Raw genomic sequence first — 27,527 nt, forward strand, 5'->3', positions numbered from 1 at the left:
AACATCAGAAAATGTGAATAAGCCATAAATAATACTTAGGACTAGATTGAAATTAAAACAGAAACATGAAGGCTGAATAATGATTAAACCAAAAAGTAAAACAAGGATTAAAATAAAAGATTTATAAATATGGTGGCCAGATTCGAATACCACAGAAAAATACACAATGAGATAAAACAGTGACTAAAATGAAATAATTACAACTATGAGCTCAAAACAAAGTATTTACCCAAAATACAATAATGAACAAATAGGGATCAAAATGAAAAGATATAAAATATCAGGCCACCATTATAATTTAAACAAAAACACCATAATAATAAGTAAATAAGGACTGGAATGAAATACATAAAATATACATTACTTAAATACAAATATACTAAAATAGTATGGCCAAATTGAAATACTATCATAAAAAAAAAATTAAAACAGACAAGGACTAAATTGCAACGTTAAACAAGATATGAGCTCAAAATGAAAGGCCATTAAACTTCCATTCATGAAAGAAAACCGAAGGTTTACAAACTACAAGGACCAAATATAACATTAACCCCTAAAGTCCAGGACACGGGTAAGAGTTTACAAAGGAGCGAGGACTAAATGGGATATTAACCCCAAAAGACCCAGGCGCTCGGCCTCCCTACGCGACGTCGTTTGGCGTCTGATACATAACCCTTTTAAGGGTTATTTTGAAACCCTAAATCATTTGCCATATCCCCATTTTCCTCAGCCGTTCGACCATCCCTCTCCCTTCTGTAATCTCTCCCTCCCTCGCTGCCGAAGCAGAGCACTCGACCCCGGCCACCGTAGAACGGTGGCCACGGGGTCTCACAAACTACACAGTTTCCCCCCTAAAATAGACCTGAAACTAAACCCCCACTCACAATCAAACCCGAAACCCCCAAATCCGAAAGGTAAAAAAAATACCTCCAAAGATAGAGCCTAATCACCCCGATGAAGCAATGGTGGTCGGTTATGGGTAAGCTTCGGTTCCTCCTTTTTTCCTTTCTGATTTCCTTTCTGATTTCCTTTCTGATTTCCTCTGTTTTTTTTTGGTATTTTCCTTCTTTTTTTTTTGTCTCTGAACCCGAATCCTCTCTTGTTCTTCTCTCCGTTTTTTTTTACCAACCGAATGACCCCCTGTTCTCTTTGCTTCCTTTGATTTATGTGGGATCTTTGGTGATAATGATGAAGCCTCTACATAGGTGAAATGATTTTCCAGATTTTGCTATGTTAAATCCCGAAAAATCGGGATTTAACTTATTTTAAAATGGGGTTTTAAATAGGTTACTGTAAATGATAACTTGGGACTGATTTGGGGATGTTTTGCACTGTAGATGACGCTGGTGACGTGGGAACGGCGGCTGGACCATCGGAGTGGGCCGGAACAGTGACGGCGGCGCGGCTGTCCATGTGCTGTTGCTGGCGGCGGCTGGATGATTTAGGGTTTTGAAACCCTAATTACTTGGGCCAAATCCAGGCCTGGTTTGAGTATTGGGCCTGAACCGGGTCTTGTTGGGCCTTGTTGTATTGGGCTTTGGCCTGCAAAATATGTAAAATGTAATATTAATAATATAATAATAAATAATAATAATAATAATAATAAAATAACGATAAAAACCCGGGCAAAAACGGGTGTCTACAGCTGCCCCTCTTTGCACATTCTTGTGTTAACAAGAATAGGGCAAAGATGATAAGACAACACGTTTTTGTCTGGTTCTCTTCCATTTATACATAGAAATTGGATAATATTGGTTGTTGGGGACGACACTGCTCATACATGATGAAGAGTTCTGGTCGTCTAAAAGTGACAAGGTTCCTACATAATGAGGAAATCTGATCGAGGGATGACACTTCTCCTACGTGATGAAGAGTTCTTGGCCATCTTTAGGTGATAACACGGTTCCTACGTGATGAGGACGGCTGATTATCTATGGTTGACACGGCTCCTACGTGATGAGGAGATCTGGTCTGGGGAATGGCACGGCTCATACGTGATGAAGAGTTCTGGCCATCTAAAGGTGATAACACGGTTCCTACGTGATGAGGACGGCTGGTTATCCATGGTTGACACGACTCCTACGTGATGAGGATATCTGGTCTGGGGATGACACGGTTCCTATGTGATGAGGACTACTGGCCATCTTAAGGTGATAACACGGTTCCTACGTGATGAGGACGGCTGGTTATCCATGGTTGACACGACTCCTACGTGATGAGGAGATCTGGTCTGGGGATGACACGGTTCCTATGTGATGAGGACTACTGGCCATCTTAGGAATAATGGTTTCAAGGGAGACCAACTCAAAGATGTGTTTCAGTAGAAACAAACTCAAAAATTGAATTTTGATAAAAATTATCTCAAGGGAGACAAAATTCGTTTCAAGAGAAACGATCTCAAAGATATTTGCTTTGTTTCAAGTGAAATAAACTCAAAGATAAGTTTTTCAAAAGCAACTGTCTCGAAAGAGACAAAATTCGTTTCAAAGGAAACAACCCAAAGATGGCATTTAAAGGGAATTGTCTCAAATGAGACAAAATTTGTTTTTAAGGGAAACGTTCTCAAAGATGTTTATTTTGTTTCAAGGGAAACAGATTCAAAGATGGTAATTTTTGTTTCCAAAGAAACAAACTCAAAGATTTTTCTCAAAGAAACTGTCTCGAGAGACATAAAATTTTGTTTCCAAAGAAAGAGATTCAATGATTTTTTTTTTTTTTTTTTTTTTTGAAAAGACATTGTCATAAGAGACAAAACTTTGTTTTTCAGAAAATGGTATCTTAGTGAGACAAAATTTTGTTTCCAGAGAAATAGACTCAAAGATTTTTCTTCAAAAGAAATTGTTTTAAGGTATAAAACATTGTTTCCAGAGAAACAAACTCAAAGATGATCTTGTTTTAAGAGAAAATGTTTCAAGTGAAACGACTCAAAAATGGTTTTATTTTAAGTGAAACAAACTCGAAGATTTTGTATTTCTAGAGAAACTGCCTCAAGGGAGTCAAAATTTGTTTTAATAAAAACAATCTCCAAGGTGGGTAGTTTTAAAAGAAATTGTCTAAACGATCTCAAATGTGGGTATTTTCAAAAGAAGTTGTCTCGAGAGACAAAATTTTGTTTCAAAGGAAACAAACTCAAAGATTTTTTTCAAAAGAAATTGTCTTTAAGAGATAAAAAATCGTTTTAAAAGATTCAAATATTGTCGATTTTGTTTATATGGAAATAATCTCAAAGGTGTTTTCAAAAGCGTTCATTTTGTTTCAAATGAAACAATTTCAGGATTTGTTAAGAGGGGAAATGTCTCGTGCGAGACAAATCAGCTTTGAAAATCTCAAGTGATATTAATTTTGCTTTAAGTACAACAACCTTGAAATTTGTATTATGAGAGAAAATGATGTCTCAAGCGAGACGAAATTTGCTTTTAGATATAGTCTCAAATGAGACAAAATTTGTTTTTAGAGAAATTGTCTCAAGCGAGACAAAGTTTGTTTTTGAGAAACGATCTCAAGTGAGATCAACTTTGTTTAATGTGAAACAAATCCGAAATTTGGATCTCAAAGGGAAAAGGTCTCAAGCGAGATAAAATTTGTTTTGAAAGAAACAACAATCTAAGGTGAGATTAATTTTGTTTTAAGTGAATCAAATTCAAAATTTGTATCTCAAAGGAAAAATGTCTCAAGCGAGACGAAGTTTGTTTTAAGAGAATTTGTCTCAAACGAGACAAAATTTGTTTTTAGAAAGCTGTCTCAAGCGAGACAAAATTTGCTTTGAAAGAAATTGTCTCAAGCGAGACAAAAATTTGTTTTAAAATTCTCAAAATTTGTGGAAAAATATCTCAAGTGAGACAAAAATTTTGTTTCAAGAAAAACACCCTCAAAGGCGATAAAAAGTCTGTTTGTTCATGCACGTTGAGGAAATGTCTTGATTGTGGACTTCAGGAAGCCCAAATCATTGTTTCTGTAAGTTAGACATCTGGTCATTTCCGAGCTTTGATTTCCTGAGAGATCAAAAGGATGCATTTTTGACTGACTATATTGGAGGTTATGATGGATGTCAAGATGAGATTTATTTGATTTTTTTATTAAATTTGTCCTCAAGAGGAAAATGTCTTTAATGCACCTGATGATAAATGTTCAATGCAACTATGCAAAATCATGTAACATGCATGTATGTGTTGATGTATGTATATATGTATGTATGAGTTGATGTATGTTTCTCAATCTGTAAGGAGGATGGTTGCGAGAGCAGTCTTCACTCTATCATTGATTCAGCTTGTATGCATTTCCACTAGGGTGTACTCTTGCAAACTTAGACCTGAGACAATTTGTTTCCCTTGCCCCATCAAATTTTGCCCCAAAAATTTGGCTTTCTCTTGCCCCATCTTCGATATTGAGCTTCAGATAGATATTTTTGAATTCCAAGATACGCCTCCAGAGAGATTATCTTGTTTGAAAATGTTTTTTCTTCTTCTTTTATTTTCAAAAGTCTGAAAATATCAATAGTTTTGAAAAATGTTTAATCAAAAGTTTTGAAAATATTGCTCTTTTCAAGGTTTCACAATTGACAAATCATAAAACAAGAGTTCATTGGATATCAAAGAATTAATTATTCTTTTAATCCTTCAATAAATTATAGCTATTTGACAAGTGTCAAGGTCAATGCTATCTTTGAGAGATGGTTAAGTAAGGAAGGATAAAAAGTCTCAAGTGGTTAATTTTGGTCAAAAGTATAGTGTTCTCATTTATTTGATGTTCTCTGATCTGATGGAGTAGCTTCTGTACTCAGTTATTGGAAGTGTTCTCTGACTCCCAACTCTCATGTTCTCATTCATGTTGTGTGATGCCTCATCAAGAGATTTGAGCAATCGTCTCCTATGTAATAATCTTCATATTCGAGCCGCCCTTTCAGGTTTTCAACTCGAATCCTCCTTTGGTTTCAAGACGTTACTCAGAATTTTACGTCTTTAACCCCCCTTTGTTATTTTTCTCTATCATGCACTAAAGATTTTAGAAAATCTTTATAAGTAAAATATTAATCCTGATAGGCGGGATGAAATATGAGGATAGTCTCTTCCGCTTAGAAATCCATGTATGATTAGAAGGGACTTGTAAGGCACGTAATGTAAGTCATAGTTCAGGGTTATGAAAGAAAGGGATAAAAGGCCCAACATGTGTTTTAAGGGTATTTGAACCAAGGATCAATTAACTCTGAGGCCTTCGATCTTGTTTTGCTCAATTTGAATCTACTCGCATGTCCTTCTCTTGATGTTTTATGATCTTCGAGTTAAGCGATTCTAGAGTGATTGTGTTTGATTAATCTCACGGTTTGAAGCTCAATGCGTCATTTGAGTCAGGAGACTCTTTGTCTGTGTTCTTTGTCCTCTTTTTGTTCTTTGCTTTTTCTTTGATTTTTGCTTTGATTTTCTCTTTGCTCTTTGTTTTTTCTTTGGTTTGATCTTTGCACTCTGCGTCTGGTTCACCTTTCGGTATCTCATTTGGATCAATTTTCTTCACTCAGATTTCCTTCACATTGACCCCCAGTGTGGAGGGTGATCCTTGGTTAGGGTTGAATCAAAAGAAAATATCATTCAGGCTCAAAGGGGACACAAGGGATATATTTTCTCCTTTTGTGAAGGGATAAAGAAAGAAAGCCGTTCATCATCTCATACACAGAAGTCCTTGCAGAAGAGGTATCCCAGGGGGATAGATTTTCAGGATTAATTTTTATTTAAATGAAAACAGTAATTAATGCATGATAGAATTATTTTGAATGAATTGTATTTTTTCTCTTCGCTTCTTGCTCTCAACATGTCTCAATTGCTCATGCTCGTCTTCAGAAAATTGATGCGAGATGCCCCACACTGTGTCTTCTTTGTAGGAAGGTTTATGTTCAAGTGAACATCTTGTACTCAATGTCTGTAGGTTTTATTGGTAGAAAATGTTGGTTTTACGTCTAAGAAGACGATGGTGACTTTATTGGCTCAAAGAAAGGTATGGGTATGACTTTTGTGTCTCAAAAAATAAATACAGTGTTTCAAGGTGGAAAGAATATTTCAAGGTCACAAAGAGAGGGAATGTTTCAAGGTCGAAAAGAATATTTCAAGGTCTCAAAGAGATAGAATGTCAAAAATTGGTTATTTGGTAGTGACCAGGAATTATTTCGGGTAAAAAAATCGAGAGATTTTATTTTGGGTTTTAGACAGGATAAAATAGGTCTAATCTTGCCATATGTCAAAAATCTATAATTCTTGAAGAATTAAAAGAATATGTAATTCATTCGATATTCAAAGAACTAAAGATTAAAATTTGTTCAATTATTTAACCTTAGAAGGTAGCATCATTTCAGTCATCAAAGATTAAAAATATTTAAGCAAACATTGAAGAAAGAACAAAAACGAGTTCAAACAAAACAATCTCTATGGATGCAAGTGGTTGATGCAATGACTTCTCTGGCTTAGTATTAGGATACCCCTGAATAAATCATATTATGGATTTTGTGCTTTAGTGTCTTGCCGTTGTCAGTGGTATGCCCCGAGCTCCCAACATGATAGCTGCATATGGCGTTAATATCATGGCCTTCAGGATATGGGGTCTCTCTTGGTTTGGATTGAACTGGAGTCACAAGGTTCCTCTCAACTAGCATTGGGAGCAATTCCTCATATGTCATTGGGATTGGATTGATGCGACAGAATGCCTTATGAGGTTTGGTCCCCAGATTAGCTAGATAAGATCCTTCAATGTTAATATCATCTCTTTCCTCATTGTCGGAATGACTAGTGCCTCCTATCTGGCCATTCTTGACTGCTCTTTCGATCATTTCTCCACATGACAATGTCAGAAAAACTCTTAGTGGCAACCCCTATCATGTAGTCGATATGGAGACTTCAATGTATCGATGAATAGAGTGATGAACTCTCTTTCAGTCATTGGTGGATGCACTTGAGATGCGACATCCCTCCATCGTTGAGCATATTGTCGGAAACTCTCATAATTCTTCATCTTCATATTCTGAAGCATTGTTCGATCGGGGGCCACATCAATCATGTGCTTGTATTGGCCCAGAAAAGCACTAGCCAAATCCCTCCAGGAGCGGACTTGAGTATGACTCAGTTGATTATACCCCCTAGAAGCGGGTCCAATCAAACTATCTTGGAAACAGTGGATCAACATCGGATCATTGTTAGTGTATCCAGTCATCCTTCGAATAAACATCGTGAGGTGGGCATTAAGGCAACTGGTTCCACTATACTTTTCAAACTCGGGCATCTTGAATTTGGGCGGAAGCACCAGGTTAGGAACTAGTACTAGTTCTGTTGCATCCATCCCGTTGTGAGAGTTTTGTCCTCTCATTCCATGGAAAATGTCTCTGCGCCACTGTTTCAAATTATCTGGGATCTCGTTCTTGGCTCTTCTCGTCGCTAGGTGACTAGGAATCCTGTTGGGCGAGATAATTGGTTGCGAACTAGCCTGTGCTTTCACACATTTAACTGTTTCACGGGTCAATGAAATCTTTTCTTTGCCTTTTTCTTGGTTGAGCTCAGCCATCTTTGCTACCATTTGGTCAACTAGGTCTTTTTGGTTTTGCAAGATACGATCCACGGTGGTCTTTTGCATCTGCTCCATTTTAACCTCCCACTCTGCTTGCAACTTTTGCAAACTCTCGTTCAGCTCTTTCTTCAATTCCTCAAATTTTGCATCCATTCTCAGTACTGGTGAATGCAGTTGCACAGTTAGAAGTGCTTCCTCCAAGTTTCCCGCAATGTATGATTAATGCATGTAAACATGCTTAAATGGATATTGTGCAAAATGCAATGATGCAAATGCAAATGCAGAAATGTTGATCCCAACGATGAATATTTTAGAACAATTTTCACCAGAGATAAAAGCCTTCGCCTCACAAGACAATCCACTTTACAGACATGCATTCGCTTAGATGCTGAGTCTGAAATGGGTCGCTGCTTCATCTTGGACCTACATCCTTGAAAATGATGCCCCTCAAGCGTTTTGTAAACAGACTCTTTTAATGCCCCGGCGATGCTGAAGTCAGTGCATCACTCTTCGATGAATAACGTCGGAACGATCATAAATAATAATATACTGCTGAATTAATCCCCAGTCTTCAGTCTTAAATGTTGCACGATCTTCGAGCTCACTGCTTTGTCTCGGATCTTTGTATTTGGAACTGATGCCCCTAAAACATTCTGTAACCTAACTCTGTTAATACCCCAGTGGTGCGGAAGTCAGTGTGTCGCTCCTTGATAAATAGCGATGAAATGATCGTAGATAAAAATCGACTGCTGGATCACTCATCGGATCAGTGGCTCATCATTTTATTCTCGAACGTTGCACGATCGTCTTGAGCAAGTCTCCTTCTCGTACTCTGTGCATTTCTTTTTAGCCTTCGGTGCATGTCTGTGTACGCGACTGCTTGGTTGAAAACTTTTATCTCTTCTTGTGAAAATTTTCTCTCGAATATCCCCTTGCTGATCAACATTTTCGCATTATGTTATGATGCAATGTAAAGAAGAATGAAAAAAACAAAAACAACAGAAAATAAATAAGTTAGTGCACACAAAGAAAATAAAAGAAATTAGTTAGTACAGGTAAGACAATCGATATAGATAAAAGTGTCATTAAAAGATGAATATAACACCTACCCATCATGATATCTACCCGAGCATGCTTTCAATAGATAACAATCCTACCCGGACATGTTATCTACCCAAAATGAATAATTTCAAAAAATTGGTCCTAACCGCATGGTATCTAGTTCGCATGCTTTTATTCAAAAAGAAAACAAATTCTACGAAATTAAAACAAAAGATAAGGGTTTAGAAACACTCCTCCTTTGTGTACACCTAGTTTGGGCACCTACTGACGGACAGAGATTCGATATAACTATACCTAGGGTGGTCGTTCGACGGTTCACTATATGCTTGGTTTCGGCTCTAACGGAAAGAAGGGACTCGAATTGTCCTTGATGTCGGTGCCCCCTTGGGCTGCCAAACCCTCAATCCTCACCCATTACAGGTTTCAAACGGGACGAGTTCAATTCGAGGGGATTCACTGTCTTATACCCATACGAGGAATAAATTCCTACGAAGGTGTAAGGTATGTATCCCATGAGTTATTTGCTAACACTCATACGAAGAATAAATTCTTACGAGAGTAAAGCATTCACCCCAACTAATTTGGATCGAAGCTCGTGTCTAGAGCTTATGTTATGCCAATGCGAGTGATGTGTGTGAGGAGGAACATACCTACCTTCGACCCAAAAGGAAAACAAAACAAGGAAAAAAAGATAAAATCCTGACAAAGCTGAAAGCCAAAAATAAAATGTTAGTACGACAAAAAAACGAAGCAATTAAAAATTTCAATAAACGGATCATAAATTAACTAAAGACTCGAACTCATAATTTCGACCATAACGACAATGTGTAAGCGACATACAGCTTGACTCTCTAAAAAAAAGTCCCCAGCAGAGTCGCCAAGCTGTCATAACCATTTCTTGTAAAACAATTAAATATTATTTTTTAAGAACAATTATGACTTTAATTTGGAAAAATGGGTGATTTGAATTGATTTGAATAAAATTAAAAAGAGTCGCCATCAACCTTTGGGTTAGGTAGGTCGAATACCTAAAAACGTCTTTTAAGACAATTTTAAGAAAAATCATTTTTTAAGACAAGATTCGGTCTGCATTACCAAAGATTCATTTAAATGGATTCGGGAGTCGGTTACGTGCGGGGAAGGGTAAACACCCCGCAACGCCCAAAATTGGTACTGTGTCGCTTACACATCGTTGTAAATGGTGGAATTTATGAGTCGAATATAAAATTAATTTATGATCCATTTATCGAACATTAATTAATTTGCTTCGAATTATTTAATTAGAGAAAATTCTTTAACTCGAAAAGAAATCTCGAAATTAGTAATCCTCCATCGGAAAAGCTAACTCGACTATTTCTCATCCATAAAGAATATTTCCTTCTTGATAAAATGTGAATCGAATATAAATAAAATTGATGTTTGCATACAACAAAATAAATTGATTAACTAAAATGTGAATTGAATACAAATGCAAAATTTGAAATTTACATTCACATAAAATAAAATAAATTGTCACTTAAAATAACACACATTGCATCGTTTGAACAAATTAATTAACGAAATATACTCGACTTATTTCAAGTTTCTATGTCGTTAAAATGCCGTACCGGATCACACCACTTCGATCAAGTGGTACTTTCCACGCCCATTCTACGCATACGTGTTTTTTGAAAATATAATCGAATATTTCATACATAGATAAAAATATAATGAAAATAAATGTAATTGGAAATACAAAACAAAATATTCACATTACTAAAAACATTATTTATAATACAAATAACCGAATAACAAGTACAATAAAATCATACATAAATGAATAAAATAAAATATTCACAAATGTCGGGGATAAATTTGATCATTAACAAAAATACCTAACATATAAAATCAATGACTAAAATGAAACTTTTACAAACATTGGGACCAAAGTCAAGTATCCACAAAAATGACATAATATACATTAGTAGGACTAAAATAGAAATACATAAACATAATGGACTAAATTAGTAAAAGCAGAAATTACAGGGCTAAAAAGTAATTACAAAATAAACAGGGCCCAAATCACAACAACAACTAATACAACATCAGAAAATGTGAATAAAAAATTTATAAATATGGTGGCCAGATTCGAATACCACAGAAAAATACACAATGAGATAAAACAGTGACTAAAATGAAATAATTACAACTATGAGCTCAAAACAAAGTATTTACCCAAAATACAATAATGAACAAATAGGGATCAAAATGAAAAGATATAAAATATCAGGCCACCATTATAATTTAAACAAAACACCATAATATAAGTAAATAAGGACTGGAATGAAATACATAAAATATACATTACTTAAATACAAATATACTAAAATAGTATGGCCAAATTGAAATACTATCATAAAAAAAAATTAAAACAGACAAGGACTAAATTGCAACGTTAAACAAGATATGAGCTCAAAATGAAAGGCCATTAAACTTCCATTCATGAAAGAAAACCGAAGGTTTACAAACTACAAGGACCAAATATAACATTAACCCCTAAAGTCCAGGACACGGGTAAGAGTTTACAAAGGAGCGAGGACTAAATGGGATATTAACCCCAAAACCCAGGCGCTCGGCCTCCCTACGCGACGTCGTTTGGCGTCTGATACATAACCCTTTTAAGGGTATTTTGAAACCCTAAATCATTTGCCATATCCCCATTTTCCTCAGCCGTTCGACCATCCCTCTCCCTTCTGTAATCTCTCCCCCCTCGCTGCCGAAGCAGAGCACTCGACCCCGGCCACCGTAGAACGGTGGCCACGGGGTCTCACAAACTACACAGTTTCCCCCCTAAAATAGACCTGAAACTAAACCCCACACTCACACAAACCCGAAACCCCCAAATCCGAAAGGTAAAAAAATACCTCCAAAGATAGAGCCTAATCACCCGATGAAGCAATGGTGGTCGGTTATGGGTAAGCTTCGGTTCCTCCTTTTTTCCTTCTGATTTCCTTTCTGATTCCTTTCTGATTTCCTCTGTTTTTTTTTGGTATTTTCCTTCTTTTTTTTTTTTGTCTCTGAACCCGAATCCTCTTGTTCTCTCTCGTTTTTTTTTTACCAACCGAATGACCCCCTGTTCTCTTTGCTTCCTTTGATTTATGTGGGATCTTTGGTGATAATGATGAAGCCTCTACATAGGTGAAATGATTTTCCAGATTTTGCTATGTTAAATCCCGAAAAATCGGGATTTAACTTATTTTAAAATGGGGTTTTAAATAGGTTACTGTAAATGATAACTTGGGACTGATTTGGGGATGTTTTGCACTGTAGATGACGCTGGTGACGTGGGAACGGCGGCTGGACCATCGGAGTGGGCCGGAACAGTGACGGCGGCGCGGCTGTCCATGTGCTGTTGCTGGCGGCGGCTGGATGATTTAGGGTTTTGAAACCCTAATTACTTGGGCCAAATCCAGGCCTGGTTTGAGTATTGGGCCTGAACCGGGTCTTGTTGGGCCTTGTTGTATTGGGCTTTGGCCTGCAAAATATGTAAAATGTAATATTAATAATATAATAAATAATAATAATAATAATAATAATAAAATAACGATAAAAAACCCGGGCAAAAACGGGTGTCTACAATAAGTATTATGAAAATAATCCATAATCAGGATTAAATCATACTTTTAAAAATAATATCATGTGAGGTTGACTTATCACAAGTGTTCCTCAATCAGAATAATTAAATAAATATATTGCACTCACCTTTGCCTCATCACTGAACATTTTCTATGTTATCCCTTTTCTCAGGTGCTTTGCATTTCGCTTTTGAGTCACTAGGATCACAAGATTTTTTGTAATATGTACAACATCACATTCATAACACCATATTCAAAATATGTGTTAGTATTATACTAACATAATCTAATCTCACTAATATATACTTCTATAAAAATCAAAATCAATACTCAATCGATATAAAATCAAATCACTATTTCGTAATATCTTCATTCTTTTCAAAATAGCCATTCAATTCCATAAATATTTATTTCTATCATCAATCCTTCAACTTTTACAAACTTTGTATTTAAGTCACTAATTATGAATTCTTCTTAGAATTCACATAAACTTTTCCATTTAATTCACAATGGTCCTTCACCAATTTACTTACTTCAAATCAAAATACTAAAATTTCCGGTATATAAATAATACACTCAATCCAATACTTTAACATTTGAAAACTTGCAATTTCATCCTCAATCTTCTTATTCTTTTCGAATTCAAAAATCAACTTTACCAAACTTACAATTTGATCTAATTAAATACTTCTACTTGAAATTCATCATTCAAGTAATAAATTCCAGCATTGTAGTATCATATTCAAATGGAACCCTCACATTTAACAAACTTGCAATTAAGTCCCTATATCCCCTCACCATTCGAATTCCACTATGGAATTTCATCAAAATTGCACCTTGGTCCCAAATCAACATTCTAACTTAAAATTTAGCACTCCATTATTAAATATTAACATTGAATACCCATAATTGCACAACTTCTCATCAATGTCTCATAATTTCCAAAACATGCAAAATGGTCCTTCTACTATCTCAAGGTTCCAAATTGATTCAATTCAATCTCCAAAGCATGTAGAACACATCTAATATCAATTCTAGACCATAGGAAAATTTTTAACAGTTCCTCATATTTTCTTCCCTATGGCCGAATGTCCTTAACATACTATGGTAAACTTTTCATTCAATTTCAAGCATGATATAAACCTCCTAACATTAAATTCATGCTATTCCAATCATTCAATTTCAAACAGGAATTCAACTTCCTAACATTAAATTCATGCTATTTCAATCATCACAACATCAAATTCAATCAAAATTCAATTAACTACATAAACCCTAGTATGATTGAATTTCATATAAGCCCCTTCACTTGAATTTAATCATCACTCATGCTTTAGGATTAATCTACAACATTAATAACATAAAAATCCTCCATCAAATCTTCAAAATCAAACATGTTCTTCAACCACCCAGTTTATGAAACTCAACATCTAAGCATGATAGAGAATTTCAAGATGATTAATTCTCTATCTAATAGCTTAATCCAAAAACCAACCATGTAGCTTCAAAAATCAAAGCAAAATCCTCACCTTTTGGAGCTATCGAGTTTCGGCCTAGAAGAAGAAGAGCTAAAACTTTTCTTGAAATTTCTTAAATAATATCTAATATACATGGCTTAACTTTAATATAATTGAATTTAAATTTCAATTAATGAAAAAATAAAACTTTGTCATTAATGAATCATGTTAATTACCAATTGTCATTGAAATATCTTCCATTATAATATTCCATAGTCAAAGATGAACTAATTTTTCTCAATTTCTGCTAAATAGGGAACATTAACTTAAATTCCACTAATCCATGTTAAATTTCACTGTTCTAAAATATGGAAATAATATTTTCAACCTTTATCTAGCATCTTTCAAATTTTCGTGAAATTCCGGTTTGATCTGATTATCCGATTTCTTAATTGACTTTACTGTTTTATAGCTTTTAATACAATTCCGAATCAAAATTCTAATTCCCATGAAAATATTTATTTCGGGACAAACTATTCATTTACAAGCCAAAACATATAACTTCTAAAAGTTACATTTTTTATCCTTGAATTTGTACAAAGTTTATACTTTGACCACTAAACTATCAAAACTTACATTTTGATCACTAGCAAAAACTTGGGGTATTACATTCTTACCCAAGAAATGTCCATTAACAACTAACAATAATCCGAAGCCTCAGTAAACTCTGAAAAAACCTTATTGTTCAGGAAAAAAAAAAACTAAGCCAAGTCTGGTTAACAATGAAACAATCAAGTCGCTCCCGAATTGAATGAGTAGGCATCCATCCATCTTGCCATGTGAACCATCCTCTAGACGGTTTACATTCGAATAAACCATTCTGCTCAAGAACAAGACGAAATTCTTCCATTTGGACCCCTGACTTCCTCCGACCACCTTAATTTTTCGAGTTGTTAAGAATATTGTTAAAATCACCACCAACTACAACACTATTGATGAAGAATGATTTCGGACACTCCCTTCACAACTACAATACTTGTTTAATTGATAAACTTGGTTGATTAAAAATTATTTAACTAGCAAAAATAAACTTAAGCGAATAGTTTTAAATATTTGTGTTTGATTAAAAATTCAAATTAAAAATTTAAATACTCGTTAACTAGAGTTACAAATCAGTTGAATAAATAAATACTACAATGCTCTAAATTCTCATGCTTTATACGTCAAATTTAGATTGAAAAAGATCATAAAAATAATAAAATTTATTTTTCAAATCGTTTTTCATGATGGTGGGTACTAAAACTAAACCATCTACTTTGACACCGAAGGCCGTGGGCATCCATCGAAACGCACACACTGCTGCCGTTGTTTTTCTCATCCTTCCCTTCTAGAGACATGGTAAAACTCAAATCCCACGGCTCTTTTTACATTTTCCTCAGAATCAACGGCTCTCATTGATTTACTCTCCTCTTTATTAACACATCACGTTCCTCACAAACTCCGTCGTTAATATCAAAGCTTCCCCTCTCTTCCTCTCTGTTTCCAGATCTCAAAGAAAGCATGGCTGCTACAATCGTCTCCGTCAAAGCTAGGCAGATCTTCGACAGCCGTGGAAATCCAACGGTCGAGGTACGACATCTCGTCGGACCTTCTCCCTTCATTTTCCATTCCTCTTTTCCATGCTTTGTTATGTTATCGATCTGTGTATATAGCATCGTCGTCACTTAATTCCTGATTAATTCTTTATCGTTCTGGATTTTTTTGACTTGTCAATCGAACCGGTCGTGCGGCTTTCTTTTCTTCTATTCATTTTCCCAACGTTTTGTAGAATAAACGTTATTCCGGTAGTTATTCACTTACTTTTAGTGTTCTTATTTTTGGAACATTTTAACTCGATTATAATGAAATTATTTGACTCAACATGATAGGTTGATGTGGTAACATCGAATGGTATAAAGGCTAGGGCCGCAGTTCCTAGCGGTGCATCCACTGGTACGTTTGATTTATCCGCTAATAATATCTAAACAATTAAATTTCTATGTTTTTAGTAATTGTTTTGTTTTGTTTTAGGAAATTACGAGGCTCTTGAGTTGAGAGATGGAGGCTCTGATTACCTTGGTAAAGGTGTATCAAAGGTCAGTTATCCGAATGTCTCTTCTCTTTACTGGCGTTAATTTATTTATTAACAATTCGTTCTTCTTTCTAATATATAGGCTGTTGCTAATGTTAACACAATCATCGGCCCTGCATTGGTTGGAAAGGTGTGTCCCTAACTGTTTTCAACATTCATTTCATGTTCTTTGAGGTTCATGAACCTATGATATTATTTTAATTAACTTTCAAGTTGTAACTCCGTTTTTATTTTTCTTTGCGACTGTTGGATTTTTTACTCGCACTAGAGTATATATAATATATGTAAATTTTGTTGCATATACAAGTAGAATCATGCGTTAGAGGAATGGATTGGGATTTAGTTGTGGTGAGCAAGGAAATTATTCATGCTATACTTAGTTCTGAAGTGTTCTTTTAATTGAATTCTTTAGGACCCAACTCAGCAGACTGACATTGACAATTTCATGGTTCAACAACTAGACGGAACACAAAATGAGTGGGGTTGGTGCAAACAAAAGGTAGTCTATCCGTTTGGTTCTTTAATGTCTTTCAAATGACTTTTTTCTTCTGAAGCTCGTTATCATTTTCATTTGATGGAATTTTGTTTTGTGCGTGTGTGTTTTCCTTCAGCTCGGTGCAAATGCCATTCTTGCTGTGTCTCTAGCCGTTTGCAAAGCTGGAGCTGAAGTCAAGAACATTCCCCTTTACAATGTAGATTTAGTCATTTTTATCCCTTTTTTTCCCTTTGTAGAGTCATGTAAGTATTTGATTATTGCTTTGTAAATGTTAGAATGATTTCTATTGTGGTATTGAAACCACTTCATCTTTTATGGGTGATTTACGTTAATGTTACCTGAACCCACTTTTTGATGCAGCACATTGCAAACCTTGCCGGCAACAAGAAGTTAGTTCTTCCGGTCCCTGCTTTCAATGTCATCAATGGTGGTTCACATGCAGGAAACAAACTGGCCATGCAGGTATGGATCTTTAGATTCCTTTTTGGTTAACTTAGTTCATCACTTGATATTGATGGTATCCTCCATCCATGTCTGCAGGAGTTCATGATTCTCCCTGTAGGAGCATCATCCTTTAAGGAGGCCATGAAAATGGGCGTTGAAGTCTATCACCACTTGAAAGCTGTGATAAAGAAGAAGTATGGTCAAGATGCAACCAATGTCGGTGATGAGGGTGGTTTCGCTCCTAATATCCAGGTCAAGTCCTCTGTAGTGAAATTCTTGGTTACTCATTTATACCGGTTAAAGTGTTAATTTCTGTTAATCATTAGTTATTGATATAATTTTTTCTTGTGCATGTTCAGGAGAACAAGGAAGGACTCGAGTTGTTAAAAACCGCCATTGCTAAAGCTGGTTACACAGGCAAAGTTAGTGCCCCTTAGTAACCCTCATCTCTTTTCCCCCCTTTTCTAATGCGAGGAAATGGCTAATTAAATTTGAATTTCCATTGCTTTTAGGTAGTTATTGGAATGGATGTTGCTGCATCTGAATTTTATGGAACTGATAAAACCTACGACCTGAACTTCAAGGAAGAGGTGACCTCTGTCGCAACTCACAGAATGTTCTCAATTATTTTGTCATTATATGTTTTACACTTGCTTTGTTCTTTCTTCACTTGTATCTGTTGTTTGGTGCATTCAGAACAATGACGGCAAACAAAAGATCCCGGGAGATGCTCTGAAAGACTTGTACAAGTCATTTGTATCCGAGTATCCCATTGTGTCAATCGAAGATCCATTTGACCAAGATGATTGGGAGCACTACTCCAAACTAACCAATGAAATTGGAGAAAAAGTTCAGATTGTGGGAGATGATCTCTTGGTCACCAATCCTAAGGTTGGAATTGGCATTTTCTTGTGTTTTCCCAAGTTATAGTGGAAGTATCTCTTAGGTATTTCTTTGAAGAAACATGGCATTTACATTCCTTTAACACGTGCAGAGGGTTGCAAAGGCTATTGCTGAAAAAACATGCAATGCCCTTCTTCTCAAGGTACCAAGCATTCTCTGTTTTAGGTCATTTGTTACTATTATTATTAGTTTGGGGACCGCTCCTTTGATATTAATCTGGGTTCTTTCTGGGTTTTGCTGGGAAACAAACAGGTGAATCAAATTGGATCTGTTACCGAAAGTATTGAAGCTGTCAAAATATCCAAGAAAGCTGGATGGGGTGTGATGGCCAGCCACCGCAGGTTCGAATTTCACCTTTAAATGCTAAAGTTATTGATATGATCCGCAAAATCTAGATTCTAGTTATTCATTAAATGTTTTAATTTTTTCCTTGCAGTGGTGAGACTGAGGATACTTTTATTGCTGATCTTTCAGTTGGCTTGGCCACGGTAATAATTACTCTTTGAGATCCAGATCGAAAATTGTCATCATTACAAATGTCTTGACATCTTTGTACATTTTTTTTGAAAACAGGGCCAAATTAAGACCGGAGCTCCCTGCAGGTCCGAGCGTTTAGCAAAGTACAATCAGGTTAACATGCCAAACTTGGAACGAACATAAATGAACAACTTTTCGAAAGTAAAGAAAATGAATGACTGACATTATTGCTTGCATTCCAGCTTTTGCGTATCGAGGAGGAGCTTGGCGCGGAAGCCATCTATGCCGGAGCAAGCTTCCGTGCGCCTGTTGAACCCTATTAAGAGTTTTATTTACTTGAATTTGAATTAATTTATGGCCATAGTTGAACCCAAACCAATACTCAATAATTTTGATTGTAATTTTGTTATGCTCTCTGTTATTTTCATTTGGATCCCGGTTACTGTTGCTTGTTTTCAGAAACATGATGGGCCTTTTTTTGTCTAATATGAATCGTCTTTCATATAAAACTAAATGATATTTTCTTTTTCCCATAAACTAAATGATACTGTTTTTCCCTATAAACTGAATGCACTCTTGCATGGGAAAGTAGGCTACGAGTAGAGATGCACAGAAGCCGGATTTCAATCCGATCCGGATCGGATAAAAATCGATCCGGTTTTTTCTCCCAACCCAAAAATTGGATTTTAAAAAAATCGGTTCGGATCCTAACCGGTTTGGAGGGTCGGATGGTGTAACCGGTACAACCGGTTTCGGTTTGTAAAAAACCGGTTTTTAAAAAAAAAACCGGATTTTTTCGGATAAAAAAATCAGTTTTTTAAAAAAATCGATTTTTTATCTGGATAAAAAATCGATTTTTTATCCGGTTTCAAAAAAACCGGTTTTTAATCCGGTAAAAAACCGGTCGTTCAATTTTTTCTCAAATCGGTTATACTATCCGGTTTTTAAATATCCGATCCGGTTTAAAAAAACCGATTTTTCCAAAATTCGATTTCGGATATTTTTTACCCAAAATCGGATATTCAGATTTTTTGTGCACCTCTAACTACGAGTAAGAGCTGAAGAAAAGATGCGCCTCGCGATAAAATCAGGTTATAGGGCCTTATATCTTTTATAGGGCTCTAATTTATTTTAGTATATTTTTTTATTTTTATAATTGAGTCTTTTAGTTTTTTTATTTTATTTTTTATTTTTATAATTGAGTCTTTTAATTTTTTTTATTTTATTTTTTATAATTGAGGTCTTTAATTTTTTTAATCATATTTTTATATCTTTATAAGTAAGGTACTTATTTTTTAAAATCTAATTCTTTTACATTTATAATTGATGACGATCTTAAGTTTTTTAATCTTATTTTTATAATTGAGTCTTTTAATTTTCTTTAATTTTAGATAATTGAGGTCTTTATTTTTTATAATCTTATTTTTTATCTTTATAGTTAAGGTATTTAATTTTTTAAATCTCACTCTTTTACATTTATAATTGATGAGGATCTTAAGTTTTTGAATCTCATTGTATACTTTTATAATTGAGCTACTAATTTTTAAATCTTACTTTTCACATTTATAAAGAAGACTCTTAATTTTTTTAATCTTATTTTTTACTTTTATAATTGGGTCCTATAATTTTTTCAATTCTATTTTTACTAATATAATTTAGTCTCTTAAGTTTTTTATTCTCGCTTTTAAGCATTTAAATTGAGGTCTCTATTTTTTTTAATTTAACTTTTTACCATTATAAGTAAGGTTTCTAATTTTTCAATCATACTTTTTACTTTTATAGTTTAAGCCCTTAATTTAATCATTTTTATGATTTATTAATGTAAATTAATTATTCAAGGTAATAGAATATACTTTCATTTTATAAGAACAAAAATTTCAGTTTCGCTCAGAGTCCCGAAAATATATGAGACGGCTATGGATAAAACAAATTGCGATTTTCTAACAATCCGAGAGATGAGAATAAGCATAATGAATCGAATTAAGACGACCCTCACAGCATGTACCGCTTAAAAATTAGAGAAAACAATTGAGAAAATGAGCCCTTAGATCGTTCTAACCTAATAGATGATGTTAACAAATGATTTCAAGACTAATGGCTTGGCGTGTCCTCTACCATTGTATTGAAGGATAAACTTTATTAAATTAAATTAAAAATTATAATTAAGTTGATAATATAAATAATAAAGATCATATAATTATATAAATTTATTTAATTATTATTTTAATTATTTCATTGACAATGATTGAAGTAAAAATGCTACTTTTTATTTTTATTTACATATTCATTAAATACAAAAGTATCAAATAATATTTATCCAGAAACGACTACAACAATGATAAATTAATCTTGTACTAAAGTATAAAAAAAAGTGACGTATAAACAAAAATTAAATGACCAAAGACCAAAATATAAATAAAAGGGTAAACTACATCAGATACTATCAAACTTTAGGTATTATATCGTTTATACCACTCAATTTTTAATTTTTCCAATTATAGCACTGAGCTTTTATTTTCGTTTCAATCATACCATTGAACTATTAAATCTTTAACTTCATGATATGGCTGACATCTGTCAACGTAAACACCTCACCAAAACGTCGTTCTAATCCCACTATTAACGCCAATTGGTATAATTGAAATGAAAATCAAAATTCAATGCTATAATTGATAAAATTAAAAGTTCAATAGTTTGATGTAATTTGATCATGATTCTATTTTTAATTTGTCTAATGAATTAATTTGAGCATTAACTTTAAAATCGTTTTATTCTAGTCATGTATTAAATTTATAGATTAAATCCCTTAGATTTTAGAATGAATCAATTTGATCACCAATATTAATTTTAATTCATATTTTGGTCCTAATATCAATTTAATTTAATAAATTTATTTCTCCAATCAAATTGTAACACATGTCACAATCTAATGAGAGGGTTTTTAATTTTAATTTAATTAATTTAATAAGTTTTTAATCTAATCAAAAGGTGACATATGTCACCTTTTTGAATTGAAGTGAAAATAAATAATGATGAATTTTAACACCCAAAGGAATCCAATTTGGGTCCCAAGGGTAACATGTGCGTGTCTTAACCATTGAACTAATTCTCACGCTTGTTATTGAGATAATACATATGTTATATAACTTGTTCGAGTTTAGCAATAATTTGAAATAACTTAATTGGATTTTAACCCAAAATTAATTAGTAATCAAGCAAGCCTTAACCAATAAGCTAAATCTAATATTTAGGAATAAATTATAATATATATATATTATAGTTAATGATAATAAAAATGGATAAGTGAGAACTTACATTAGGCCAATTGAGAATATGACAACACTTAAATCATTAAAATAAATCTAATAGTTTATATATAGTTGATTTAAGGTTCTAATATTTTTAAACAAAATTTATTGTTTTCATATTTATTTTTTAAATATTATATACATGAAACCATTAAAATAATTTAATATTCAAATTATAATATATATATTATATTTAATGATAAAAATATATATTATATTTAATATTCAAATTATAATTATAAGTTGTGACTTGTGTCACAATTTGATTGGAGAAATAAATTTATTAAATTAAATTGAATTTAGGACCAAAATAAGAATTAAAAACTAAAGTTAATCTTGGTGATCAAATTGACTAATTCCAAAACCTAGGAGATTTAATCTACAAATTTAATATATTACTATAATAAAAGATTTTAAAGTTAATGTTCAATTAAAGCATTAGACAAATAAAAAAACATAATCAAGATCAAATTGCATTAAATAAAATTTCAAAGAAACAAATCATACACAAATAGTGACCAATATGGAAGAAAATAAAACAGAGTTCCAGTGCCTAGTTTCGTTAACTGTCATGTAAACACTTCCGTTAAGTGTTAACGGTAGGTGGGTTATATTGAAACTATTTAAATAGTTTAATGGTCATATTGACACAAATTTGAAAATAGTGGTCATTTCGCGAGCCAACCCATAGTTATGTGGTCATTTTTGTAGTTTACCCAAATATAAAAAGCACGACGAGTAGTTTACACTATTTAAACATCAGTTGCAGAAACGCAGCTTAGCAGTAGCACAGACAAAAAACTTACAGCAGAGCTCAAAAGTTTTCGAAACCAGATTCAACACTCATCAACAGAAAAAAATGGATCTGGGTGTTCTTCTACAAGCTTTAATTCCCTCTTGGAACTCTGTAACCAGCACTTTCCCTCTTAAGTCTCCTTGTTTCAATATGTTTTAGCTTTTCTTTTGAAAAATATATAAAAAAAACTTTTTTTATTCTCTCTCTTTTTTTCTAGGTTGTTGTATTGGTAATATTCCTTGCTTACTTAGCTGTTTCTGTATCCATTTTACCTGGAAAACTTGTTCCTGGAGTCATTTTACAAGACGGGTCTCGTCTCCATTACCGCTGTAATGGTCTGTTTATATGCTGATTACCATTAGAACAGTTAATTTTTGATGCAATATGATTTTTCTAATTGATCTTTTTTCCCCAATTGTTAATAGGAATGCTAGCACTTCTTTTGTTAGTTGGGCTTCTTGGGGTTGGGTCTAAGATGAATTTAGTATCACCCACGGTATGTATACTTGTCTGCTACTAATTTATATATGTTCTTAATGGAATCTGATTCCTCTGTTTGCGATGTATTTGTTTTTGGTTGAATGATGTTTTATTAAGCATCTATCTGTGTATATTGTTTAATATCAGTATGCGGAAAAGTATGCCCTTTCAGTGAATTTTGTTTTAGATTATAATGCAATCTACTGATCAATTGAGGCTAGAATTTACCTTTCATCACCTAATGTTAAAGATATGGACCTTTCTTTTTCCAACCCCCCCCCCCCAATTTTTTTCATGGATTCACCATTTTTGTATATTTAGAGTGATTTGGAGGGCATGCATCAAAACTGATTGGCTTGGGATTCATATGTATACGGTCATATATTGTTTCATTTCACATTGTATGTTATTGAACTGCTAACCTGGACATATTGCTTTTAAAGTCTGCAAGCAAGATATTTGAGATATTCTGTTTTTAGTTTTAAATGACACATTTATTGGGATTTAAAACAGTGCAAAATTTTACATTGGGTGTTTTTTGCACTCTAATGTGACTGCATTTACGTGTTCTGTTATGAAACTTTTTGCAGGTAATATCAGACAGAGGACTTGAGCTGTTATCAACAACTTTCATATTCAGTTTTCTTGTAAGTTGCTGTCGATTTTCTGATAGGTTGTTTTAGGCGTACAGTAAGCCTTTATTTGCATGAAGTACTGAAAACTACTGATAGAACTTTGGGAGCATTCATCCATTCAAATACTACTTGGTTTATGTTTTTGAATCTTGAGACTTGTACTCAATTTCTTGTCTTGCTGAGATCCTCCCTATAGAGCGACAATATCAAACGTGTGGAGATCATTTCCATGTGTAAATAGATCACCTAAAGACTTTGGCATGATTTATTGTTGCATAGAATGTAAAGTAGCCTCTGAAGTGTAACTATATTATATTGTTTATACTTTAGACTTCTGTGTTTCCTTCTTTTCCTTAGTTCAGAGTTACTATTTTTTCTTCTTTTTCTCCATTTTGTCTCTCCACTTACCATTCTGTCCCTGTTTTTCAGACAATGGTAGTACTCTATGCTGCTGGCTGCAGGTCACGCAGTAAAGGTTCTTCATTAAAGCCTCACATCACTGGAAACCTGATACATGACTGGTACTCTTGTTAGCAAGTAACATAAATGTTTTGCTGTCTATTCTTTTAGCTTCTTTTACAGCCTGCATGAAAGGAATATTTTTATTTTTCCATCATAATTTCCTTCATTTATGATTCTGATGTCCCTTGAAAAATAAAATACTAGGCTTCTTATGATCACGAGATTTTTGAAACCCTTCTTGTTTTGTACTTGATAGGATAATTAGCATTTATCACATTCATCTTATACTTATTTACTGCCATTAAATTACTATGGATCTATGTTTCTGTAATAAATACAATAAATTTACTTTGAATATGATATATTTGGGTTTTGTGTTCTTTGATCTATTTCAAGTCTTTCTACTTTATTTTTTCTTTGTGGCCTTCTGAGAAACAAAACATGGCAATTGTAATCTTGATATGCATGCCTTTATATTATTTTGTAGGTGGTATGGGATACAGCTAAATCCTCAGTTTATGGCTATTGATCTCAAGTATGTGATTCACTTTTCAATTTTTTCCACATGTTTTTTGCTTCATAGGACTAGAGCTGTCATTCCTTTGCAAAATTAGATTGATTATTTGATATCTTGGTTGTTTGGCCTCTTTATACTATCTATATATCTATTCCATGATGAATATATTCCTTTTTACTGATGGGGGAATCATCTCCATAGATTCTTCTTTGTTAGAGCTGGGATGATGGGATGGCTACTTATCAACCTATCAGTTCTTGCAAAAAGTGTTCAAGACGGCTCTTTGAGCCAATCAATGATCCTCTACCAGTTATTCTGTGATGTAATCTGGTTGTTCTAATGAAGTTGCTGAGAAAATATCTTACATGTTTTATACCAAATCTAAGTAGCTTTTGTTTCACATGTCTTTGTTCCAGCTATACATCCTTGACTATTTTGTTCACGAGGAGTACATGCTCTCCACGTAAGTTCTATTAACCTTATGCTTTAATTATTGTAAAATAATCATTCTTTCCTAGGACTCATGCTATAAGAGTTATACTTCTCTGTACATTAGTTCATTGTACAATCTGTTAAGAGTTAGGTGGATAGTAGTTAGAAGTCTGTTAATCATCCTATATGAACTATAAACGGACATTCTTTGTATTCAAGAGTCAGATTTTTTTTTATCAAATAATAAAGTTCTGTTGATGTTTCTTGTTCTTTTTTATATCTTCGTCTTTTAGTTTCTTGTTAAGCAACTGTTACAATGCTTCACATGGCTTCTAGTGAAGGTTTTAACACATGCAACTCATTAGTCTGATTAAATGTCAGAGATGGAAATCCATTCTTGACCATCTCTCTCTCAGTAGGGTCCTTCTTCATATTAGTTTTGACCTGGCAGTCCCTTTATTTATACCATTTAATGTATTTTCACGTCACAATTATTTATTAATATCATTTTATGTATTTTGATAAGGTAACAATTTTTGTTACATAGATTTCGACACATGTGCATTCTTGTTCTATTTGTGTTATTTCTTTGTGCATGCTCGTCTCCTGTCCTTTGAACAATTTATGTAAGGTTTTTGATTTGGCCATTTCTATATGAGAATCTCACTTAATTGACCCATCAATATTTGCTTCTGTTTTACAGCTGGGACATAATTGCTGAGAGATTAGGCTTCATGCTGGTGTTAGGTGATCTTGTGTGGATTCCTTTCACATTTAGCATCCAGGCATGTAACAATGAATTAGAAAAAAAAAATATATCAGCAAGTTGTGTCATGTATTGGTCTCTCTGATATTCATAATCTAATGAACGGTTCCTTTCCATACATTACTCAAATGTATATCTAGGATTCTCATCATTTTGGTCCTTGTTGGGATGCTTTAAGTGATGGTATCATAATGCCTTTAGACATATAGTTCATGGGTGCTAATGTATTTTTTTTTCATGCTTTATAGAATTCCAATAACTATTCTAAGGCATCTAACTTCATTCTGTATATATCATGTAATCACCATGTTCCTTCCAATTTGGGGCATGTGAGAAGCTAATTTGTAGCAGTTTCCCCTTTCACTATTATTGCTGCAGCTATTCAAAGCTGCTATCCCGCTGTACGGTGGATCAATAGTTGATTTTTAACATAGAAATGATTTGTACAAAAGAAACTTTGCAGTGAAAACCATGTTCTCAATTCAGCTTGAGGATACACTCGGTGCTTTGTGTCAAGAAAATGATAGATTTTTTTTAATCTTTATCTAATTTTTCTACCAATGGTTTTTCCATTATGGATAAATTAGTAATGAAATTTCTTTTATTTTGTATCAAGAAAGCAAAATCAGTTTCAACTTTTGGTAATTTTCTCATCTTCACCTTTGCTATAGGGTTGGTGGCTTTTGAATAAGAAAGTGGAGCTGACAATGGCTGCTGCGATAGCAAATTGTTTTGTTTTTCTAATTGGGTAACTTTCTTCAGCATGTGGGATATATTTGCTCAGTTTGTGGGGCATTTTACCGCATCTTAATCAGAGACTTTGAATATGGCAGGTATCTTGTATTTAGAGGAGCGAATAAGCAAAAGCATATTTTCAAACAGAATCCAAAAGCAAATATTTGGGGTAAGCCTCCAAAGGTTATCGAGGGAAAGCTGCTTGCTTCTGGATATTGGTAAGATTTCTGATCATCCTTGAATGTGTTATATATATAACATTTGTTGCTGTGAGTCTTTGTCGATGAATGTGTTATATATGGCATTTGTTGCTGTGAATCCTTGTCGATGAATGTGTTATATTAGTTGCTGTGGATCTTTGTCGACGAATGTGTTATATATAACATTAGTTACTGTTAGTCTTTGTCGATGAATGTGTTATATATAACATTTGTAGCTGTAAGTCTTTGTCGATGAATGTGTTATATTAGTTGCAATGAATCTTTGTCGATGAATGTGTTATATATAACATTAGTTGCTGTGAGTTTTTTTCGATGAAGTGTTATATATAACATTTGTAGCTGTGAGTCTTTGTTGGACAGCTCAAACGAGTTTGTATTTGGGGTATATAACTGTATAAGCTTCAAATACAACCTTTTCACTTGCATTATACTATTGCCATTGACATTTCCAAACATAACCAAATACAACCCTCGAACTATCTTTCTCAAGTGATGCTGATTTTTGCATTTCTTTAAAGGGGAATTGCAAGGCACTCGAATTACCTTGGGGATTTGTTGCTGGCTTTGTCCTTCAGTTTACCTTGTGGAATAAGGTAACTTTCCGAGCGCCTCGCCTGATAAGCCGATGGAACCCTATGTCTTGTATGACTGTTTTGTGAAAACCCTTTCCCGTGTTGTTTTTGCAGTTCCCCGATTCCATACTTTTACCCGATTTATCTGTTCATTCTATTGCTATGGAGGGAAAGGAGAGATGAAGCCCGATGCGCAGAGAAGTACAGAGACATATGGGCTGAATATTGCAGACTTGTTCCATGGAGAATATTTCCATATCTGTATTAGTCACAAAAATGCTGCAATATCTGCCTTGCTGGATTTAGCTTGTGTCATGAATGTAGCTTAATATTGGATTAGTTGCCAAACTATGTTACTTGTCGAATATCAGCTGGTTTGTTTGATCTTTTAAGAAGTTTTTGCGTGCATTTGGAGGGTCAGGGATTTTTTTCTGTATACTAGCAATATGAGTAAGACACAAATACAAGACAAAAGAC

General features: G+C 33.9%; 2 protein-coding genes across 2 annotated transcripts; both read left to right on the top strand.

The window, feature by feature from the left end:
* Nucleotides 1–9,459: 9,459 nt before the first annotated feature.
* LOC120154919 (delta(14)-sterol reductase-like) lies at nucleotides 9,460–27,467 on the top strand. Its single transcript, XM_039166544.1, has 14 exons — nucleotides 9,460–9,465; nucleotides 22,228–22,341; nucleotides 22,448–22,565; nucleotides 22,656–22,726; nucleotides 23,301–23,357; nucleotides 23,775–23,866; nucleotides 24,295–24,342; nucleotides 24,526–24,646; nucleotides 24,741–24,787; nucleotides 25,460–25,541; nucleotides 26,194–26,270; nucleotides 26,356–26,475; nucleotides 26,997–27,071; nucleotides 27,165–27,467. Exons 2-14 carry the CDS (start codon nucleotides 22,294–22,296, stop codon nucleotides 27,316–27,318), a joined length of 1,110 nt encoding a protein of 369 aa, XP_039022475.1. The 5' UTR covers nucleotides 9,460–9,465; nucleotides 22,228–22,293; the 3' UTR covers nucleotides 27,319–27,467.
* LOC120154911 (enolase-like) lies at nucleotides 15,160–18,542 on the top strand. The gene is made up of 16 exons (XM_039166536.1): nucleotides 15,160–15,304; nucleotides 15,604–15,667; nucleotides 15,746–15,810; nucleotides 15,889–15,936; nucleotides 16,219–16,305; nucleotides 16,418–16,498; nucleotides 16,663–16,764; nucleotides 16,843–16,998; nucleotides 17,106–17,168; nucleotides 17,259–17,336; nucleotides 17,443–17,637; nucleotides 17,741–17,791; nucleotides 17,902–17,990; nucleotides 18,086–18,137; nucleotides 18,223–18,279; nucleotides 18,369–18,542. The coding sequence occupies exons 1-16, from the start codon at nucleotides 15,236–15,238 to the stop codon at nucleotides 18,447–18,449; spliced, it is 1,338 nt and encodes a 445-aa protein (XP_039022467.1). The 5' UTR covers nucleotides 15,160–15,235; the 3' UTR covers nucleotides 18,450–18,542.
* Nucleotides 27,468–27,527: the final 60 nt, after the last annotated feature.

The sequence above is a fragment of the Hibiscus syriacus genome, unplaced genomic scaffold (genome assembly GCF_006381635.1).
Source record: "Hibiscus syriacus cultivar Baekdansim isolate YM2019G1 unplaced genomic scaffold, ASM638163v2 tig00002840_pilon, whole genome shotgun sequence".
Classification (NCBI taxonomy): Eukaryota; Viridiplantae; Streptophyta; class Magnoliopsida; order Malvales; family Malvaceae; genus Hibiscus; species Hibiscus syriacus.

Bases quoted from the DNA above. Each gene is read 5' to 3' on its own strand.
- LOC120154911 (XM_039166536.1), top strand. From the start codon at position 15,236: ATGGCTGCTACAATCGTCTCCGTCAAAGCTAGGCAGATCTTCGACAGC. The intron at 15,811-15,888 runs GTCAGTTATCCG...TCTAATATATAG, and splicing joins TTGGTAAAGGTGTATCAAAG to GCTGTTGCTAATGTTAACAC. The intron at 17,337-17,442 runs GTGACCTCTGTC...TGGTGCATTCAG, and splicing joins ACCTGAACTTCAAGGAAGAG to AACAATGACGGCAAACAAAA.
- LOC120154919 (XM_039166544.1), top strand. From the start codon at position 22,294: ATGGATCTGGGTGTTCTTCTACAAGCTTTAATTCCCTCTTGGAACTCT. The intron at 24,343-24,525 runs GTATGTGATTCA...TCATCTCCATAG, and splicing joins TTTATGGCTATTGATCTCAA to ATTCTTCTTTGTTAGAGCTG. The intron at 27,072-27,164 runs GTAACTTTCCGA...TTGTTTTTGCAG, and splicing joins AGTTTACCTTGTGGAATAAG to TTCCCCGATTCCATACTTTT.